At 38.4% G+C, this 17,925-nt stretch overlaps 1 protein-coding gene across 2 annotated transcripts in view; it reads left to right on the top strand.

Annotated features, from left to right (window-relative positions):
- Positions 1 to 17,925, top strand: part of NDFIP2 (Nedd4 family interacting protein 2) — a 46,355-nt gene that overhangs the window by 13,240 nt on the left and 15,190 nt on the right. The window contains exons 2-5 of one of the 2 annotated variants that reach the window (XM_064440698.1): positions 5,200 to 5,356; positions 6,378 to 6,505; positions 10,418 to 10,477; positions 13,573 to 13,660. In XM_064440698.1, the coding sequence (XP_064296768.1) occupies positions 5,200 to 5,356; positions 6,378 to 6,505; positions 10,418 to 10,477; positions 13,573 to 13,660 (433 nt within the window). The remainder of the gene's footprint in view (positions 1 to 5,199; positions 5,357 to 6,377; positions 6,506 to 10,417; positions 10,478 to 13,572; positions 13,661 to 17,925) is intronic. The other variant, XM_064440699.1, reaches the window with a different exon arrangement.

Raw genomic sequence — 17,925 nt, 5'->3', positions numbered from 1 at the left:
ATGCCCTTCCCTCCAGCACTAGAAGCTGCAGTAAGTGGGTATTTTTGGTTGACCTTTTGGTGTAGTCTGAAAAAAACAACTCTAGAAGATTAAAGTGTTAACTCCTACAAAGTGAAGATGATGAACCTCTGTTGCTAAGAGTGTTGCTTTTTGTGGAGGAAGTGTACCAGCTGACTGGTTTGCATACAGAGGTTGGACTTGCATGATCTACTGAGTTGTCTCCATACTTAAAGCAGAATATTAGGCCCAACATTATGGAATTTCTATGCATTGTGTTGTTTTAATGCAGTTTGAAAGAACCCATGGACTGGTCGGTGTGAGGTCAAAAGTGGAGGAGCCAATCATCTTCAGAAATGTAATGTCATTTGAAAGGCTAGAAAGGAGAAAATATTAAAAATGCTCATAATTTATGATTGCTAGTGAGAATACTGTGAAGCTCTGTGGTGCCCTAGGCAGAATCATCATTACTAAAGCTTACCTAAGTGTCAGGCTTTGTCAAGTTGAGCTGGTAATAAGGGTATAAAAGGAAACAGGAAAAGAAAGCTGGCTAGTTGTTTGGGGTTCCCCCCCCCCCCACCCCGTATGGCAGTATCTTCTGCATAATTTTATGCTACACTAAAGAAATTATATAAATAACATGAAAATAGCGTACATTTATACAAAAGATCTTTTAAAATGCTTGCAATGTGCTGAAGTTAAATATGTTGCAATAACTTTTATAATGTACTGATTTCTGTAAATCATATTTTATGAAATAGGAAAACAACAGCTTTTGAAATGTGTGTAAAATCTGGTAACAAATAGTGTTGTTTGTTACACTGTGAGTATGACTAGAGATAGTGTGTGCTGCTTTAATGCACTTTACCAGAAAACACCGTTGTAGTCTTGTTTGTACAAGTGACACAAGTACATCGGTGACAAGGTACAAGTGACATAAAACATCTTATTATATCCTATTCCCCTGATTTTTTAAAAAATTGGCATATTTTAATAACTTGCCTATGTTGCCACTCCTGTACAATCCAATCTGGCACTTCATCACAAATGAAGCAAACTCTGTTTGTCCAGGCAAGCAAGCTTTTGTAGGTCAGACCAAATTACGATCTGCATCATAATGAAAATAATGTGAATGAAAAATGTTAGGTAGAGAATGAGATCTTCCTTTGAGTTTACATTTTTATTTTGAAGAGCCTAAAGAGTAAAAGCAGCCACATCAGTCCTCCCAGTAAAGGCTTCTGTACTAAGCACGTTCTTGTGGTTCGTGTTCCTTGTACAGTGTCAGCCGATTTCAGGCATTGCATCTGATTACTTTGGAAATAATTATAGAAACAAAACAACAGACACAGGAGAGATGTGGTGGTACTTTGAAGAAATTATAAAATAAAGGTACCTATTTTCCACAGTATTTTGGTACTGAAAGGTCTGACATTGATTTTAACTTATTCTGAAATGAAACAGTGAATCACTGTTTTAAAGATCTTTTCTGGGCAAAAAACTGAAGACGGAATAGGGTAAAAATCACATGAAGGAAACTAATGTTTTTTCCTGTACTGTATGCTCTTTAGTAGTCACCATGAGATTTTGAGTCATTGGTGGCAGGAGAGCCATTGCTCCTTGATTGAACTTTTCAGTGCCCTAATATAGATATATCTTGAGAATATGAGCATCATGACTTTTGAGCCTGTAATGTGCTGTAGTTTGAGGGCTGCGAAAGCAGGGATTGAAATAGTTGTATAAGCAGTTTGAGTAATGTGAATACTTTGTTATTATACCCTTTTTAATTATAAAGCTCCATATAGTCGGCTAGATACCCTGTGTAGACTAAGATGCAAAGGAATAAAAATGTCTTTGTATCCTGCTTTTAAAATGGGGGGGAGGGGGCAGGGGAAGGTACTAATTTACAATTGTCTGTAGTTCAGTAGGTCCTGGCAATTGTTTTGACCATATTCTTGGCAAAAGCAGCTGTATTGCTTGCTACCATGTAATAGCTCAGTGGGTCTTGGGAGGGGGCTGGGATGATGAACTGTGAGTTCTCGTTAGTCCTTTAATGAAAAAAGTGGGCAGAGTAATCTTACTATTGGGGAAAAAAAATCTTAGATATTATTTCTATACTTTCAAATGCTGTTTCAGGCAACACTTAAGTACATAGCGTAAGTAGTGCCTTGAAACATTTTCTGTTCTCTTCTGAGTGTTTTTAGCTTGGTTTCTATGGCAATGAAACCTATGCAGAGTGTCAGGCCTCTTCTCCTGTCTCCAAAAATAACTTCTAAATTTACCATCCAGAATAAGCCAAAATTAAACAGGAAGGGGGAGGCTCAAAGGTAGTTAGGTTCTCACCGGTTCCAAGCAAACTGGTGACTCCATAGAGGAGAGTCAGTGCCCTGTGAAGACAAGGCAGAGTTGCTGCTACAAGACAAAACGATGTAACTACCACTGTCTACCCTGCTGGCATAGGCAAATTTTCCAGCTTGCTGGGGCACGTTCTGCTGCAGTTGTGGGTTTTTACTGTTTTGGTTTGTTTTTTACCCCAGTGGAGTCCCCCGAGAGGATCTGAAGTTACTGCCTTGATGAGAGACTAGGAGACGGGACACTTGAATGAGAACGAACAAAAGCTGGTTTCTGTTCATGGAACAACTTGTGTTTATTATTCTAGCTGTAAACACTCAAGCTGCTTGATGCACTTCTTGTGATTTTTATGATGGGGTATTCTGTAAGGAGTCTTACAATTTTTCTTTAAGTTGCTGCATTAGGATAACCTTGATGCCTTTCAGGATTTCTGAAAGGTCCGTGTAGTAGAAGACAGAGTAAATAGAAATGCTTGGTCCCTGAGTACGAGCCCTACAAAAGAAAGACCCTTTGAATGCACTAAAGGGCATAACGGGACTCTTTTGTGTGGAGCCCTTAGGATGGAATTTTTCTGTTTCCTAATTGCAGTTGCTATAACAATTGAATGACTTGTTAACTCAGTCTTTGAAGGCAAGGAGTCTCGTGTGCATGTTCTTCTGCCATCCTCACGCTGCTTCCGTCGTTTGTGTTATTAAATTACAGGTAGTTTGGAGAAGGTAACTTTCAAGAAAGCATGTAGAAGACACAAAATTTATCTCCTCGGTAATGGCAAAGTGGGTTTTGAGCAGTACTATGCTCTTTGACCAATGAGCTGCTGTGGATCTCTGTGTCTTCCGCACGTACTATGGCTTGGTAGGGAGGAAAGTTGCAGTGATTGAAGTGGAGGGTGAGAGGAGAGGAGGAATGGAGGTAACAGACAGAAATCCATTAACTAGGCTTGACCTCTTCCCCTGCTCATAGGCCGGGCTGTTGTGGGCGGGTAGTCAGAACTACACACACATCCCAAATGAGGGTGGGTGTACCAGCCATTGGTGTAAAAATATGCCAGTAATGTTCTGTTATCCACCTCATTGCTAACCAAATGATAGTTTTTATTTAAAAATGGTTAGCTGTATCCATTGCAATACTAGATTTTTTCTTGTGAATGATAGTACTTAATTTAGAACCATAACATTTATCACTCTCAGGCTGTTTTTCTGACTGCTTGACCTTTTTAGAATGGAGTGTTTTGTCTTTCTCACTTGCTTTCTATATCCCTAAATATATTAGGTTATTTTGAAGTGGTGTTGTTTTCTTTGGCCTTAACTACTCTAAATGGCTGTACATATTTCTCAGGTTACTACTTCTTCTGGATCACTGATCGCTATTAAATGACCTGATTGCTCAGTACCCAAAGACCCTCAATAACCCCTGTCAGTTCTATTGAAGGTGACTTCGCCTTAATAGTACGTGCTTGTGTGTGTATTGAGCCCATGTGTATATATATACTTATATGTGTGTGTGTATATATATGTAGTTTGTATGTATAGATATACACTTTCAGCTACAGCTCGATGAGTACAGTATTTGGAGGGACTCCTGAAAAATGATGAAAAAGTTACTTGCTAAAGGATTTATCAGTTTTTTCTAATTTGACACATAAGAGCGTAGTAGAAACCGTATGAAAATTGCATCAAGTGTTCTGTTGCACTGACTTCTTTTGAAGCATTTTCTGAATTGGATAGATTCAATTTCTCGTACTATCTTTTCAATTTACCTGCCTACTGTTGAAACGTCTTCTATGCTGTTATCCTTAGTTTTTTCTTAGAAAGGAAAGCGCAGAATTTGTAAGCTTCAGAACTTGAATGTGGGGCAGCAGTGTGCCCTTGTCACAAAGGCGGCTAACGGTGTCTTGGGTTGCACTGGGCAAAGCGTTGCCGGCAGCTCGAGGGAGGTGACCCTTCCTCCCTGCTCAGCATTGGTGAGGCCACAGTGGTGCGCCCAGGTCCGGGCTCCCCGGTACAAGACAGATGGGCATACTGGGGAGAGTCCAACAAAGGTATATGAAGATGATGAAGGGCCTGGTTTGGTTCATATTCTAAACACTATCGAGTTAGGTAAAATAATGAAAAAACACCTTTTCTAAGAAAAGATATTAGTTGCTGGATCTGAATTTCACTGTTTTAATCAACATTCCTGCTTATCCAAATTCTTATTTCTGTGTATGCTTAACAGGATATGTTCTTTTAAAACTGCATTTCAAAAAAAAAAAAGAAAAGGCAATTAAACAAACCATCAGCTTAGTTTTGTAGGGAAAGGATTCTTTCCAGACTGTAAAGAAAAGTGGAATGTTTTGAAAAGTCTTAGAATTTGAGTGGAGAAGCTCTCTGGCAAGGTGCAAGAGTATAAAAATCCCAGTCACAGAAGTAGAAATGTGTCCTGCTATTTTATTTCTACTAGATTAATACAATAAAAGATAGCATTGCTCACCTGTTGTATTTTAAAATGGGCTAATACATTTTATATAGAGAAAAATGTAATAGTGTTAAAATATTCATATAATAGAAAGTATTTTATAATCAGCATTTTCCCATATAGTAAACATTAAAACACCCAGATTTTTAAGACTCAACATCACTGATGAGAAGAAATCCATTTTTTGGGGGGGAAAAAAAGGCAGTTAAGATTATCTTTAGCTGGTTTCTTAAAAGGATTTAACTGGACTACTTAAAGTAATCATGTGCTGTTTTGTTAATAATTTTTGTTTTCTTGAAGAGTAATCTCCTCTCTTTTTGAAGACGGTTCTGCGTGTACTAGGTTGTCATGGGAAGTATTCCCTGAATGCATCTGAAATTTGTGTGTTTTTCTTCTAAGCTTCACAATGAGGATGACCCCGCAGAGTCTTCAGCCGCTGAGCAGCCTTCCACGTCTACAGAGACTACGCAGACTCCCCAGACAGCAGCCTTATCTGAAGCAGATACTTCCCCTCCACCTTATTGTAGCATAGCTGTAGAAGCAGCTGCGACCTCAGGTATTTTCCTTACATAACAGCTTGTCAGGGAGGAGTGTGTATGAATCAGCACTTGGTTCAAAGTGGTGCGGTGCTGAGGTATGGTGGCTTGGGTTTTTTCTATGCACAGAATTGCAGTAAAAAGCTATGCTTTCATGCACAGCCCTTTGTCTGGTTTGTTCAGAAGCAGCACGCTTCTAAATTACGCTGATTGTTCCAAATTACTAGACTAAATGGCTGTTCATTAATTAGCGTAATAGGTTTTATTTAAGTCTGCATGTAGTTCAGTTCCACATTTAATCTACATCTTTGAGTAGTGCTCCATTATTAGACCTCATTAGCAATTTTCATTGCCTCTTTATAAAAAACGAAAAACAGTGAACCACCAACCCAGAACCACAAAGCACTGATTTGTCAAAACTCGAACTTCTTTAGCGTGTGCCATTACTTGCTGAAAATATTGCCATGAAATGATACATTTTGCTTTAAAGGCTCTTGATAAAACTTCTTGTTGAAAATGAGTAGCAGGGGTCTTTTTCTCTGTTTATTCACTGCTCCCTTTCTCATGAGGTTGTGACTTGTTTTTGGGGTACGGGAGACTTAACAGCAGGCAACATCGAAGTCCCTGTTTAATCAAATTTGCTTGGATTTGTCTCCCAGGTGCCAAATAAATATTTTAGAAGTTATCAACCTAAATTTCTTTTGTATGATTTCATAAAAAGCCTTTGGTTGGAATGCCTTGGGATGTAACTCAGCAAATACGATTCGTTTTGTTTATAAATTTATTGGCTTCTTGCAGCACCTAGGTTAAGGATTCTGCCTTGAGAAGCAAATAAAAGCACCATCAAGCTGTCCGCTATTTTACTTTTTTAAAAAAAACACCTTTATTTTCATACTTAAAAGAACTTGAAATACAAATATAATCCATTTCAGCCACTGTTGAAAAAATATGCTTTAAAGCTCAGTAGTTACGTGCATGTAAAATTTAATATTCTTGACATCCTTCTGGCTTAAAAATGCATAACCTCTTTATTTTGAACAGAAACACACAATGAATTTTATCCTGTACCACCTCCATACAGTGTAGCTACCTCTCTTCCTACTTATGATGAAGCAGAGAAGGCCAAAGCTGCAGCAATGGCAGCTGCTGCAGCAGAAGTTGCCCAGCGAGTAAGTGATATAGTTCTGCTCTACTTAAATTTTGTGAAACATGTTAGGCTAATCTAATTATTTATAACAATTGGGCTCATATTATCACCTATTTATTAATATAATGGTGAGCTGGTGATTTAAATATTTTGGGTCCTTAGGTTTTGTATAGATAGTATAAGTTGGTTGTGAAGTACTGTGAACAGTGTATCATATTCACCCTTTTCTGAGGCATAGCTGCTTTAAAACAGCTTTAAAAGCCAAATTTTGTCCTGTTTTAATAGTTTATCTGGTACTGTGTCATCTTTTAGTTAGGTATCCACTACTAATGTTACTTGGTAGAGTTGTTGTTGATATTTCGTGTTTCAGATGGTTACAAAACCAACCAACCAACCAAAAAAAATCAAACAAAAAAACCCTAGAAAAACCCCAGCAAAGTAGACCTTTAGAGAGGAAGGAGAATTCCAACAGTCTGGAAGGCGCAAATCCCCAAATAATGTCAGTCTTCTTTAAAGAGGAAAGGTCCCTGGTGTTTGCTGCATGAAAACTTTAATACTGAAGTTCGAAGAAATGTTCCAAGTACTTAAACAAAAAAACCTCCACACCATGAGTTATAGTAAACAGTAAATTAAGTAATAGGTATATAAAGTGCTTATAGTTTTGTAAGAATTAACATTATGAAGAATACAGCCTTCAGAATAGAAAATTGGTATCCGCAATTAGCGGTAAGTGTTTTGTAGGCCAAGTTCTTCCTCTCTTCCCCCCCTTCCCCCCCCCAAAGTTTTGCAATGTGGAATTTCTGCTGTTTGGTAGTATTGGCCATAAGATACTACACCCAAATTAGGCTTCCAGTGCTTTCACTAAAAATCTGCACCTTGAGTTCAAATGTGATTGCATTTGAGATGCATTTAAAACCTTACTGACTGCAGTGTGCTTGTGACTGGAAAAAAAAATTCTGCTCACCCAGCAGGAGGCTGTTCCTCCCTTGACTGCTGTGCAGTAATCACAGTGCACAACACTCGTTTTAAAGTATGCACAGCTAAAGTTAAAGTGCATTTGTGTAACATCGCCAGTGAAGGTGTTACAGAAATCTGTTTTACTAAATGCAGTAAGGAACCAGGGACGTTTGAATGGTTCCTTGCCAAGTTTCTCTATGAGGTGACGAACTCCAGTTGTAAACTTTCAACTGCTTTAACAGGAGCATGGATTCGATGTAGTCTGTCCTTACTGCTTGTCATATAAGTAAAGCTATTGCTGAAATACTGGTCTGAATGAAACCAACAATGTGAAATTACAAACCTTTAAACTAAACTTACTTGGAATATTAGCAACCCAAACTTTAACTTTTAGGGTACCATTACGAGTCCTGCGATGCTTCAGACAGGACACGTGCAATTCTTGCAAAATTCACGTTGCTTTTAACTTTGTATGTCTAGAACCCTGTGAGGTCAAAGTTTCAGCTATACAAGCAATCTTCCTTGACCTGAATTTCACAGTGAAAAGATCAGGCTGGGGTTCAGCCAATTTCAAGAATAAAGCCAAGAAAAAAAAAAATCAGTGTGCGTTTGCCTTGTCATTTTAAGGTTGTGGTGTTTTTCTTTAACTTTGGAGAACTCTTTCTCACAAGTTCAGGTCATTGTGTCAGAACCATCTTTTGCCCTTCCTCAGAAAATCTGCCTGGTTTTAGCCAAATTACAAGTTTCTGGAAAATGAGTTTTCACAGTAGTTACATATAGCTTCACATTTAATAAATGTGTGGAGATTGTCTTGCACGAACAAGTTTAGACTGCTCATAGCTCTGAAGGGATTGGAACGGCAGATATGCTGTCCTCAGAGAACCTTCTCGATGTTCTGTATCAGGGTTGGATTACGGACTAAAAGTAGATACACCTTATAACTGCTCTTGACTGCTTTTGGTGAAAACACTGGAACTGAGAAACAGGAGTTTCTGGTGTGCCCTGAATTAGTTTTATTAATCTTGGCCTTCACTTGGAAGGGGAAAGCCACTTGATTCAGCTGCAAGGGCATCAATGGAAGGACAATGACTCTGAACCTCTGAAGCTTCCATGTTGTGGGAAGAGAAGTCTGGTTTTGGTTGGGCAAGTTGGTAACTGGCTCAAAGGGAACACAGGCAGGGATCGGAGAGGTTTGGTCTAAGTCAAAATAACAGAAGGCAAGGGTGACTAGAGAGCAGCGGTGTGGAGGGAGTACAGAGATTTAAATGAGAAAGAGGAGAGAGGAGGATAAACTGGGATTGGTGGAGAAAGGAACTCAAGTGGGGACAAAATGTGGTACTGGGAAAGGAGCTGAAGCTGGTGTGGGAGAAAAGAGGAGTAGGGAGGGAGAAGGAATCTGGAGTTAAAAGGTAGGAGAGTAGCATATAGTGGCAAAGTGAGCAATAAACTTTTACATAGTCTGCTTTTTCAAAACATAGAGTAGAACATTCAAGAACTAGGTGCTGACACCACAAGAATTTCACTCACAAAAAATAAGTAGGAACACACCATCATTCCCCCAAAGCAGAGACTGGCTAAAAAGTTGTAGACTTACAGCAATGCTAAGTCAGTATCAGAATTCTACTCTGTGTGCCTAAAAGCCACAGTCCTGCTGACTGCTAAAGGTCTCGAGTTTAATAGAATTTCTGCTCAGTTTGCCTCTGTGGCTTTTTTGTTTTGCTTTTTTTCTTTTTTATATTTTACAGCACACAGACAAGGTATATTAAAGAAACAGTATTAAGGTTGCAAAGTTGAGGTTTGGGGAAAAAGTAGGAAATGCTGAAGTTGAGTTCCAGTTTTGTAGATGATATTAAACTTATGTGCCAGTGCAGTTTTGATGCCATTTTAATTACCTTACCATGTGATACTGCCACAAAATCCCTGCCTTATTTAATACCTCTGGTGGACTTACGCTGGGGTGGACTAAGACTGTCTTAATCTGGCAGATGGCTGGACTAAGAAAAGGTCATGTTATGGTCAGAGTGGTGGTTTGCCATCTCGAGAGGAAGGATTTTGATCCTTAGCTCTGAGTACCCATGAAGAACAGATAAGTGACTTAAACTTTGCACTACTGGTATGTAGTTAATTGTTTTCTCACTTTCACTCTCTTGGAGAACACAAGCAGTGTCTGCAGCATCTGACATATATATTACACACTTTGCAAAACATACACAAATGATATAATGTATTTTTTTCAGTTTTTATTTTCAGCCTTAATGAAATCAGTGCTCTGATGAATGTGAACTCTTCTATGATCTGTTCCCCTAGCTGCTTCCTTGTAAAATGAGGCTATATTGCCTCTTCACTAAAGTGATGTGAACAGCTGGAAAATGTTAAATGTCCTCACGTTACCTTGAGCAATACATGAAACTGATAATTGTTTCATGGTACATTCAAGCGTGCGGTAAAGAAGGCTACAAACCTACTCACTGAGCAAAAGAGAGGAAAATGGTATAAAATGGCAGCACATTTAATAAACAGCGTTCATATTTTTTCCCCTGAATCATGTAGGGATCTTACAAAAACATCAGTGTGATCATATTGAAGACTTCATCTTAGGCCCTGCATCCACAGATTGTATGAGCAATCTAAAGCCAACATTTACTGAAACTCTCAGTACTTGTTTTTGTAGCTCTGAGTAGCTTGTCTTACAAGAACAGATTGCGTATAAACATTTATTTCTTTCAAATGCTCCCAGCTAGCTCAATGTATCGAAGAAACTGTAGCAGCACTATGTCATCAGTAGTGATAGCATTAGTTACCCTGGTTTTTGATGTTTTCCTTTTCAAATTCTCAAGGTCAGTTTTGAAAGGTCAATTTAAATGAACAAAAATATTGCTAACAGTTAAATGACTTGTTTGTATGTTGCAATGAATGGCTTTTACTTAATGCTTTTCAGTTGCATTTGTCTTATGTTTTTCTGTTTTTACATGCTTAGCACGCCCAGTTTAGGGAGTCTAGGAGTCTGTTTGATGAAATATTCCTCAGTCGTCCAGAGGTATGGTATAGTTCTCTCTAGTTTAGACTTTAACTGTGAATTTTCCTGCTGGCAAACAAATGCTGCTGGGGTTCATTGTGCCTTTTTACCCCACCATTATCTTCTCCATATTGTTTTGTATGCTGAAGGTATCATTTATGGGGTTTATTAAGTAATTTGACGCTTTCCTCAGAAGTTTTTTCTCTGTAAATCCACTTCATCGAGAAAAGTTGTATCAGTTTAGTTATCCAAGGGGTTCCTGAATACTTGGGTTCTTTATTTGATTAAAGGTGGTTGTCTTACTATATGCCATGCTGATTTTCAATCTGAAAGAAGTTAAAAAGCATTGGGGGGGAAAACCAGTCCTTTTCTTGCAGAATACTACAGAGAGCACCGTAGTTTCAGAGAAGTTAATAGGTTTGACTTCAGTACACTGTACCTTTTGATGCTCTTCTGCTTAGAGAAATTACTCTGTGACAGGCCATTTACGTTGATAACATTTTGCTGTTTAGATGTTTCGCTGTCATAGGAACAGTAAGTTATCTGCTTATACAGATCTCAGCATATTTAGCAAACCAGAAATACTGTTCATGATCCTTAACATGGCTAAATTTATCAAAAATCAGTATGGGATACTGAAACAATATTCTATTTTATGGATTTGTGTGTGGTATTATATGACATTTTTCTTACTAAAGAGAAAAAATATATAAATACATAATTATTCTCACTGATAAAAATGTCAGTATCTAGTAGAAGTATGACTATGAAATGAAGTTCAGTTCTAAGCATTCAGCAGAGAGGACAGTCATTCTGCATTGTCCCTTCTCATTCCTCAGTGAACGGTGGTAAACAATTATATTTTGAAGAAAGATTGGGGCAGTTCACACCGACTAGGTTAAAACAGAGCACTGTGAAAGAAAGCCAGTATTAGTGGGGCTTGAGCAGTGGCCAATGAGTGTCTTCTGTGTGCAGGACTGATCGTAAAACAACGTAATACTAAATGATGTAGATAAAGGCTGAATGTGATTTAAGCACAGGAAACTTTAAACATTTTGATAATTTTCATATGCCCATTTTTGGAGACAGTATGTGGAACTCAGTTTAATATAATTCCCTTTTGACATGGGGTGTGATAAATTACAATTTGTTCACACTTGCAGTACCTACTTGCAAATGCCTGTTCTCATGTCCCTGGGTTGTGTATTGACCCGTGTTTCCCACATGTGTAAGCCTTAAAGAAGCCTGTGCATATAGAGGAACCTGCTAAACTTGTAGTTGAGCAAAGTTTTCATTTTCTGAAGCAACATTTTGCAGACTGTAAATTGGTTTGGAAATGCCAGTATGCAGTACAGTAGTTAGCAGACATTAAAAAAATAAAAACAAAACCAAAAAAACATTGGATTATTTTATATGGGGTTTTATAGACCTTCTGAGATCAAAATTAAAAATATTTTCTGTTGTCCTGGCTTGAAAAAGGGACTTTTGTGGCATACATTTCAGAGATAAGCACATTAAAATGCAGCTCGCTGTTTAATGCATTTTCAGCCCTTCTTTGCCTTCCCTCCCCCACATCAGCCTTGTAGCTGCAGCAAAGTTGAGCTAAATAAACTAATGCTTTCATAGTCCCTTAAGATGACCATTTAGGGACATCTGAAATGATGTAGAGTTGAATTATAGCCTCTTAAGATTGTTGTTCAACTAGCTTTTGGTTCTTTCCTTGGAATTGTCTAGGTGAATAGCAGTGTTTTCAAAGTTATCTGACACAGAGTCTTGGTTAATTAATCTGGGATAAAGAGCACAGCTGGAACTTCACAGCCATGTTACGGAGGGTAAAGCTGGCTGCCTTAAGTTGGTGCAGCTCGTTCTAGCACAGTTTTAACCATAATCACTATACCCTGGTCAATTATTTTGCTGTGTTGACAAAGGTGAACATGTCAATCACAACATAACATTTGGTACAGCATAATAATAATAATAGTGTGTTAAAATCAATATTACATTATTTCAGTAGTAAGTGTTTGCTGTGGGTGAAACAGCTAAGTAAAACTCACTTGAGCTGATCTCCCTTTTTTTTTTTATTAGGTCATTTCTTATCTCAATTCTAATACATTGTCATTAATTGGAGAAAAAAAATACGAAAAGTGTTATTCATGCTTATGTCTAGACCGTATCACCGCTGCCACTGACAGCATTATTTGACTTGCATCATCCTGCATTGATCTGATGTTATTCATTTAAGTATAAAAATGGTGTGTTTAACTGGTTTTAACAGTCTTCATCAGGCTCCCTTTAGTAAGCGCTGGCATCACGAACACTTTTGCCAGCCTGCAGCTGCAGCCGTGTTTTACTTGCGCGCGGAGCTGCGCGCGTACCATCGGCCACGTAAGGCTGAAAATCGAGTCCTGAGGAAGAAAACAAGCTCGTGCTTCCGGTGTTTTAAGATCTAGTGTTTTGACACGGTGGGAGAAATCGTTGGATCGTTTTGATTGGCATCACTCCTTACCTTCGTTTGACTTGAAGTACCGTGGTTTTGGGGGTTTAGGCGACTTGGAACACTCCTAACGTGCTCGCGCCCTCTAGTGTCCCCAGGGGTTTTCTTCCCGCTACGGGGCAGTCAAGCTGGGCAGTGCAACGCTGCTGCGCCAGCAACTTATTTTAAGATACTAACCTTATCCTAAAACTCTATATTTTGGGAAGCATTGAAAGACTTTTCTGGCAGGAGAAAATCAGAAAATACTATGTAATGATTTTTCAAAACAATATTTAGTAGCTTGGCTGTATATCAAGGTAGTTACAGTACAAAAAGATTTCTGTTGGTTTTGATTGTCAAAGTACTCATCTGAAATAACTTCTAGCTTTATTTAAGGCGAACAGGCAGTATGCACCTATCTTCTAAAGAAACTTTAGTTAAATTTGGGCTCTGTCAATATAATCAACAAATAAGAATTGTTTTATAGATATGAATTATTTTTCTTTTAAACTTCCTTGATGCGGACGTGTTACAGAAATGTCAATTTTCTTCTAGCTTTAGAAACATAATCAATACTTTAATCCTACAGATAGTTATTCTAAAATAAACTTTTCACTAAATTATCACTAACCTGTAAATCCAGGAAGAAGAGTATCCGCCACGGGATGATTTCAGTGATGCAGATCAGCTTAGAGTGGGCAATGATGGCATCTTCATGTTGGCATTTTTCAGTAAGTTTTCTTGTATCCCAGACCTGCTGAGATATATCTTAATTGTACCTTTTTTCTATGGAATATAAAAGATAGCTGTAATAAACTGCATTAATGTATTGTAATGAATGGATTTTTTTTTTACCTGTACACAGATAAAACCTCTTCCTGTTCCAGATGTAGCAAATATGTTGCACTTTTTTTTTCTGTGGCATCTGTCACAGATAAGGGGACAAAGCACAATCATAGCAAATGTTTTGAGACATGGAAATGCTTGCGCTGTTAACTATGAATCGGAAAATTCTGTCACCATCTAGTTGGACTACCAACTTGAATTAAAGGCTGGATCACAGAAATCTGACAATTGATTTTTTAAGTAGAGCAAATCTGAGAGAGAGATGATGTGCCATGTAAAAGTTGCTGATGTTAGCGTAGTGAATTAAATAGCTGTGGGTGGAATTTTGGAACAAATCCAACCATGTTTATTTTCAGATTGAACTAACCACTAGCATATAAAAATGTACTGTCTTCAGGTAACGTCTGATTGCAACCAGCACTACTATAGCACTTCTTCAGGTACTGTGTGTGCGCACTGTGCATGTCTTATCTTGTAACTTGTGTACTTCCTTGAGTAAAGTTAGATTTAGCCACTGTAAGTTACTTGTAGAAAGAAGCTGCCTCTGTTTTGCCAGTTGCATATTTATTTCTAATTTCTGAGGATATTTTTTCCCTTTCTGAAATAAATGTGTTGACAGCCTGGATGGAAGCTCTGTGTTGGGGATGTAGCTGTTCTTTTTAGCATTCATCAAGATGAAACCTGATTGATTTCCACCCCGCCACCCCCATCCCCACTGAAATATCCTTGTATGTCTTTCAACCTAGATGTCATCTTAATTCTTTTTTCTTTAATGTCTTTCACAGTCTCTTTATTTAACTGTTACAGTTGCAGGTTACAGAACTTTCACAGAAGTTTTTTTCATGTTGGCGTACGATGTATTAGGACAGTGTGGTGTTTGCATCTTGGGATAAAAGTATATGTGTCTACCTCATGCAGCAAATATATAAATACATATGTAGGGAAGCAGAGTGCGTTTTGTAGTCTGACCTCTTTCTGTAGTTGGACCATGGAAAGGGTATATATTCCTGATTCCTGGCGGTAAAGGGGAGGGTATGGCTTCCCCCCCCCCCCCCCCTTTTTTCCCCTTCCCTATGTGCTACTACTTTTTGTGTTTGACCTGTTCAGGTTCTGTGTTGGGTGCACTTGTTCTTGCTTTTAAATCCTGGTTCAGGCCTTCATTAGCACTGCGCTTGGAGGTCAAGTGGATTGTTGGCTCTAATATCTTTTAAGTCCCTAAAATCACAGCTGCAGACTCGTTAGCTTGCAGCTGGGAGCACAGTAGTAGTAAAAGTCCTGCTATGCAGAAGCTGAAGTGGAATCAAAGGCTCCAGAAAGCCTCCAATGATGCTCACACGCAGTTGGCCAAAACTCCATGCCTTGAACCTTGTGTGCACTTTCAAGAACGCAGACGTTTACTTGGATAAACTGACAACTGTCTCTTCAAATAGCTGTCTAGCCGAGTGTGACTGCACAGAGCACTGCTTTTACACATTTGACAAAAATGCTCTGTAGATCGTAATTTTTCTTGATTATTCTCAGAGTATGTTACTGCCAGTTTCGCTTGCCCATGAATGAAATGCATAAAATGAGTGCTTACACATTGCGAGATATTTATGCAAGTGTATGTTTAGTTGGGGTCTTTGGCTGTTATGGATACTGGTTACCTATGGAAATTGGTAAAGTTTACTTGTTTGTGTTCATAGTATGAGGAGGTCACAAAAGCTCATAACATTTATAGACCTGTAATATTAATTTTCAGTAGTTTTTCTTAGGGAAATTGGAGAACTAAATGAAAAATGAGCTTAACTTAATAAGGGTAGATTCTAAATAGCGGGTGGTGTGTTTCTGTCCCTATAATAAGAAGGTAAAAGTGTCCATAAAGTTGATGTATATAGTTTAAGAGGGCAGGAATTAAAATGAAATTTACAGTATGGCTATCTTTTTGGTTTTTTTTTTTTCAGTGTGGGTTATGTTTAAACACTGCAAGAAGAAGTGGCAGATCACAGAAAGCCTAGAATAAGTTCCCTCACTTAATCAAAATACAGGAGAACTGTGTCAGGAACTGTGTTCTGGTGAGAGGAGCATGGAACAAATGGCTTGCTCCAGCTGTGCTCTGCCTCCTCCTCCCGTGACTGTTATGTACAGTGCTGGTAGAAAGATCTTGGGGGGGGAAGGGGAGGACAGGGGACAGGCTGCCTTTGTTTTAAGCATAAAACAGTGAAGTTAGCTCTTTAAATATAATTTTATTCAACTGAAGTATAATTAAATAAACATTTTACTGAGCTTACCCGCATATTGCAATCAACTAGTGATATGTAGCTACCATCTAGTGGTAGCTGCCCAACTTGCAAACAACTGCTGCCTTGAGGCCATCTAGCGGCCAGATGTGTTTATTTGGGGTTTTTGTTTGTTGTAGGAGCTTGGTGCATGCAAGTTACAAACCTGTTTCCCATCTGAGTTGTAAAGTACTGTTCTGTTTAGCATAACTAAATAGAATGAGACAATATACTCTAAAGAATAAAAGCCCTTTGCATGAGCAGGTGGGTTTTTTGTTTTAGCACTTGATTTCAGAAACTTAGTGGAAAATTTTTGAAAACAACTGATTTCATTTCTAATACAAGGTAAAATCATATGTTTCAAGAAATTGGTGTTGCTCTTGAAATCTGTGATTATGTTGGTGGGCAAAGAATCTGCTCTCTAATGGTCAGGGCTGGTGTTTGTCAGTTTCTGATTTTGAGGTAAATGAATAGATTGGTGAATATATGATGAATAGATGAATGTGAAATGCAGTAAATTTTGCTATCAGACAACATAATATTTTTTTTCTGTTATGTATTTAAGTCAGCTGTGCTTTATACAGCATAGTAGAAACTTTTCAGAATGCCAGAGGAAGTTAATAAGCAAGTTTATCAGAGTGATTTTTTTTTTTATGCACAACAAGAAAGAGGAATTTCTGAGCTGTTTCTTTCCAGTTTGAACACAGGTGTAATGGTGATAGAGCAAGTAACTTTCATGACCAAAAGGGTTTGGTTTTCATGCTTAACCTGCCCATAGTGGAAGTCTTTTGAATCATGCCCGATTGGCTCATCCTGGTTCATTACGTGAAGGAAGTAATTTTGGGCAGTAATAAAAGGCTTATATGGTTTTCCCTTATAGTTAAGGACTGCTTTAGAAATATCAGCCAGCCTTTTCACCTGTGGGCCCCAGATGGAATTGCGGGGCTCATCTGGATTCTTTGAGACCGTGGAAGGGAGGTTGGATGTCCCTACAACTGAGGAAAAAACCTCACAGATGGGCTAATAAGAAGGAAGAAATGGAGAGAAGTGTTCAGTCATACGGCTGAATCTTGAGTTGTCACATAGAGATCTGATTTGTTCTTTTTTAACAACATCTGGTCAATTTAAACACTCTGTACAACTCACACCAATAAAATCTCATGATGTGGAGAAATGTAAATGTACATGTTGTCGCAGATGCTATACTGGAACAGATAATAACCATGCCAAAATTTTGTAAGCTAATGTTCATACGGTTTTCAAAGCTATTAGATGGTTTCTTGCAGTCAATAAACCATACACAAGCTGAGGTGTATCTACTTGGGGTTTTCAAGCGGGCACAAGTTGGAAGGCAGAGTTGTAGCACAGGCTCAGGGTGAGCACAGCCTCCCGTTGTATCCTTCCTGAGGAGTGGTAAGCGTGGTTTAAATTTCTGGTGGGAGGATTCCTCTGCGTGATTTTGGGAAACCTGACTTCTGTATGTCCACATCGCAAATGCTATGCAGGTTCCCCTTCGTCATGCATGACAAGCTGAGGGGAAGTCATCTGACTGAAATTGCAAATGTTGGAAGGAGATAAAGGAACTGTTTTGGGAGTGCTTATTTCTCTGTAGTTATCAGGGCAGCGTGTCTGGCCTTCATACACAATCGCCTAACTTCTTAACGTAGAAAGAATTTCACTTACATCGTTTCTCCATACACTTTGGATATAATGGAAAATAATTGGAATGAGGAGGCTTCTAGTTGGGCATTGATTAAAATTTACCAACAAGGGTTATGAAGCAGTAGAAATAAATTGCCTAGGGAGGTTCAAGAATGCAATAAATTCTATGCAGGAATGGCAAGAATAATTCCTAGTGGGGCATGAAGATCTAGAAAGTATTATTTATTGCA

The sequence above is a fragment of the Phalacrocorax carbo genome, chromosome 1, assembly GCF_963921805.1.
Source record: "Phalacrocorax carbo chromosome 1, bPhaCar2.1, whole genome shotgun sequence".
Classification (NCBI taxonomy): domain Eukaryota; kingdom Metazoa; phylum Chordata; class Aves; order Suliformes; family Phalacrocoracidae; genus Phalacrocorax; species Phalacrocorax carbo.
Note: the sequence above shows the minus strand (reverse complement) of the source record. Positions and strands in the feature narration are given on the sequence as shown.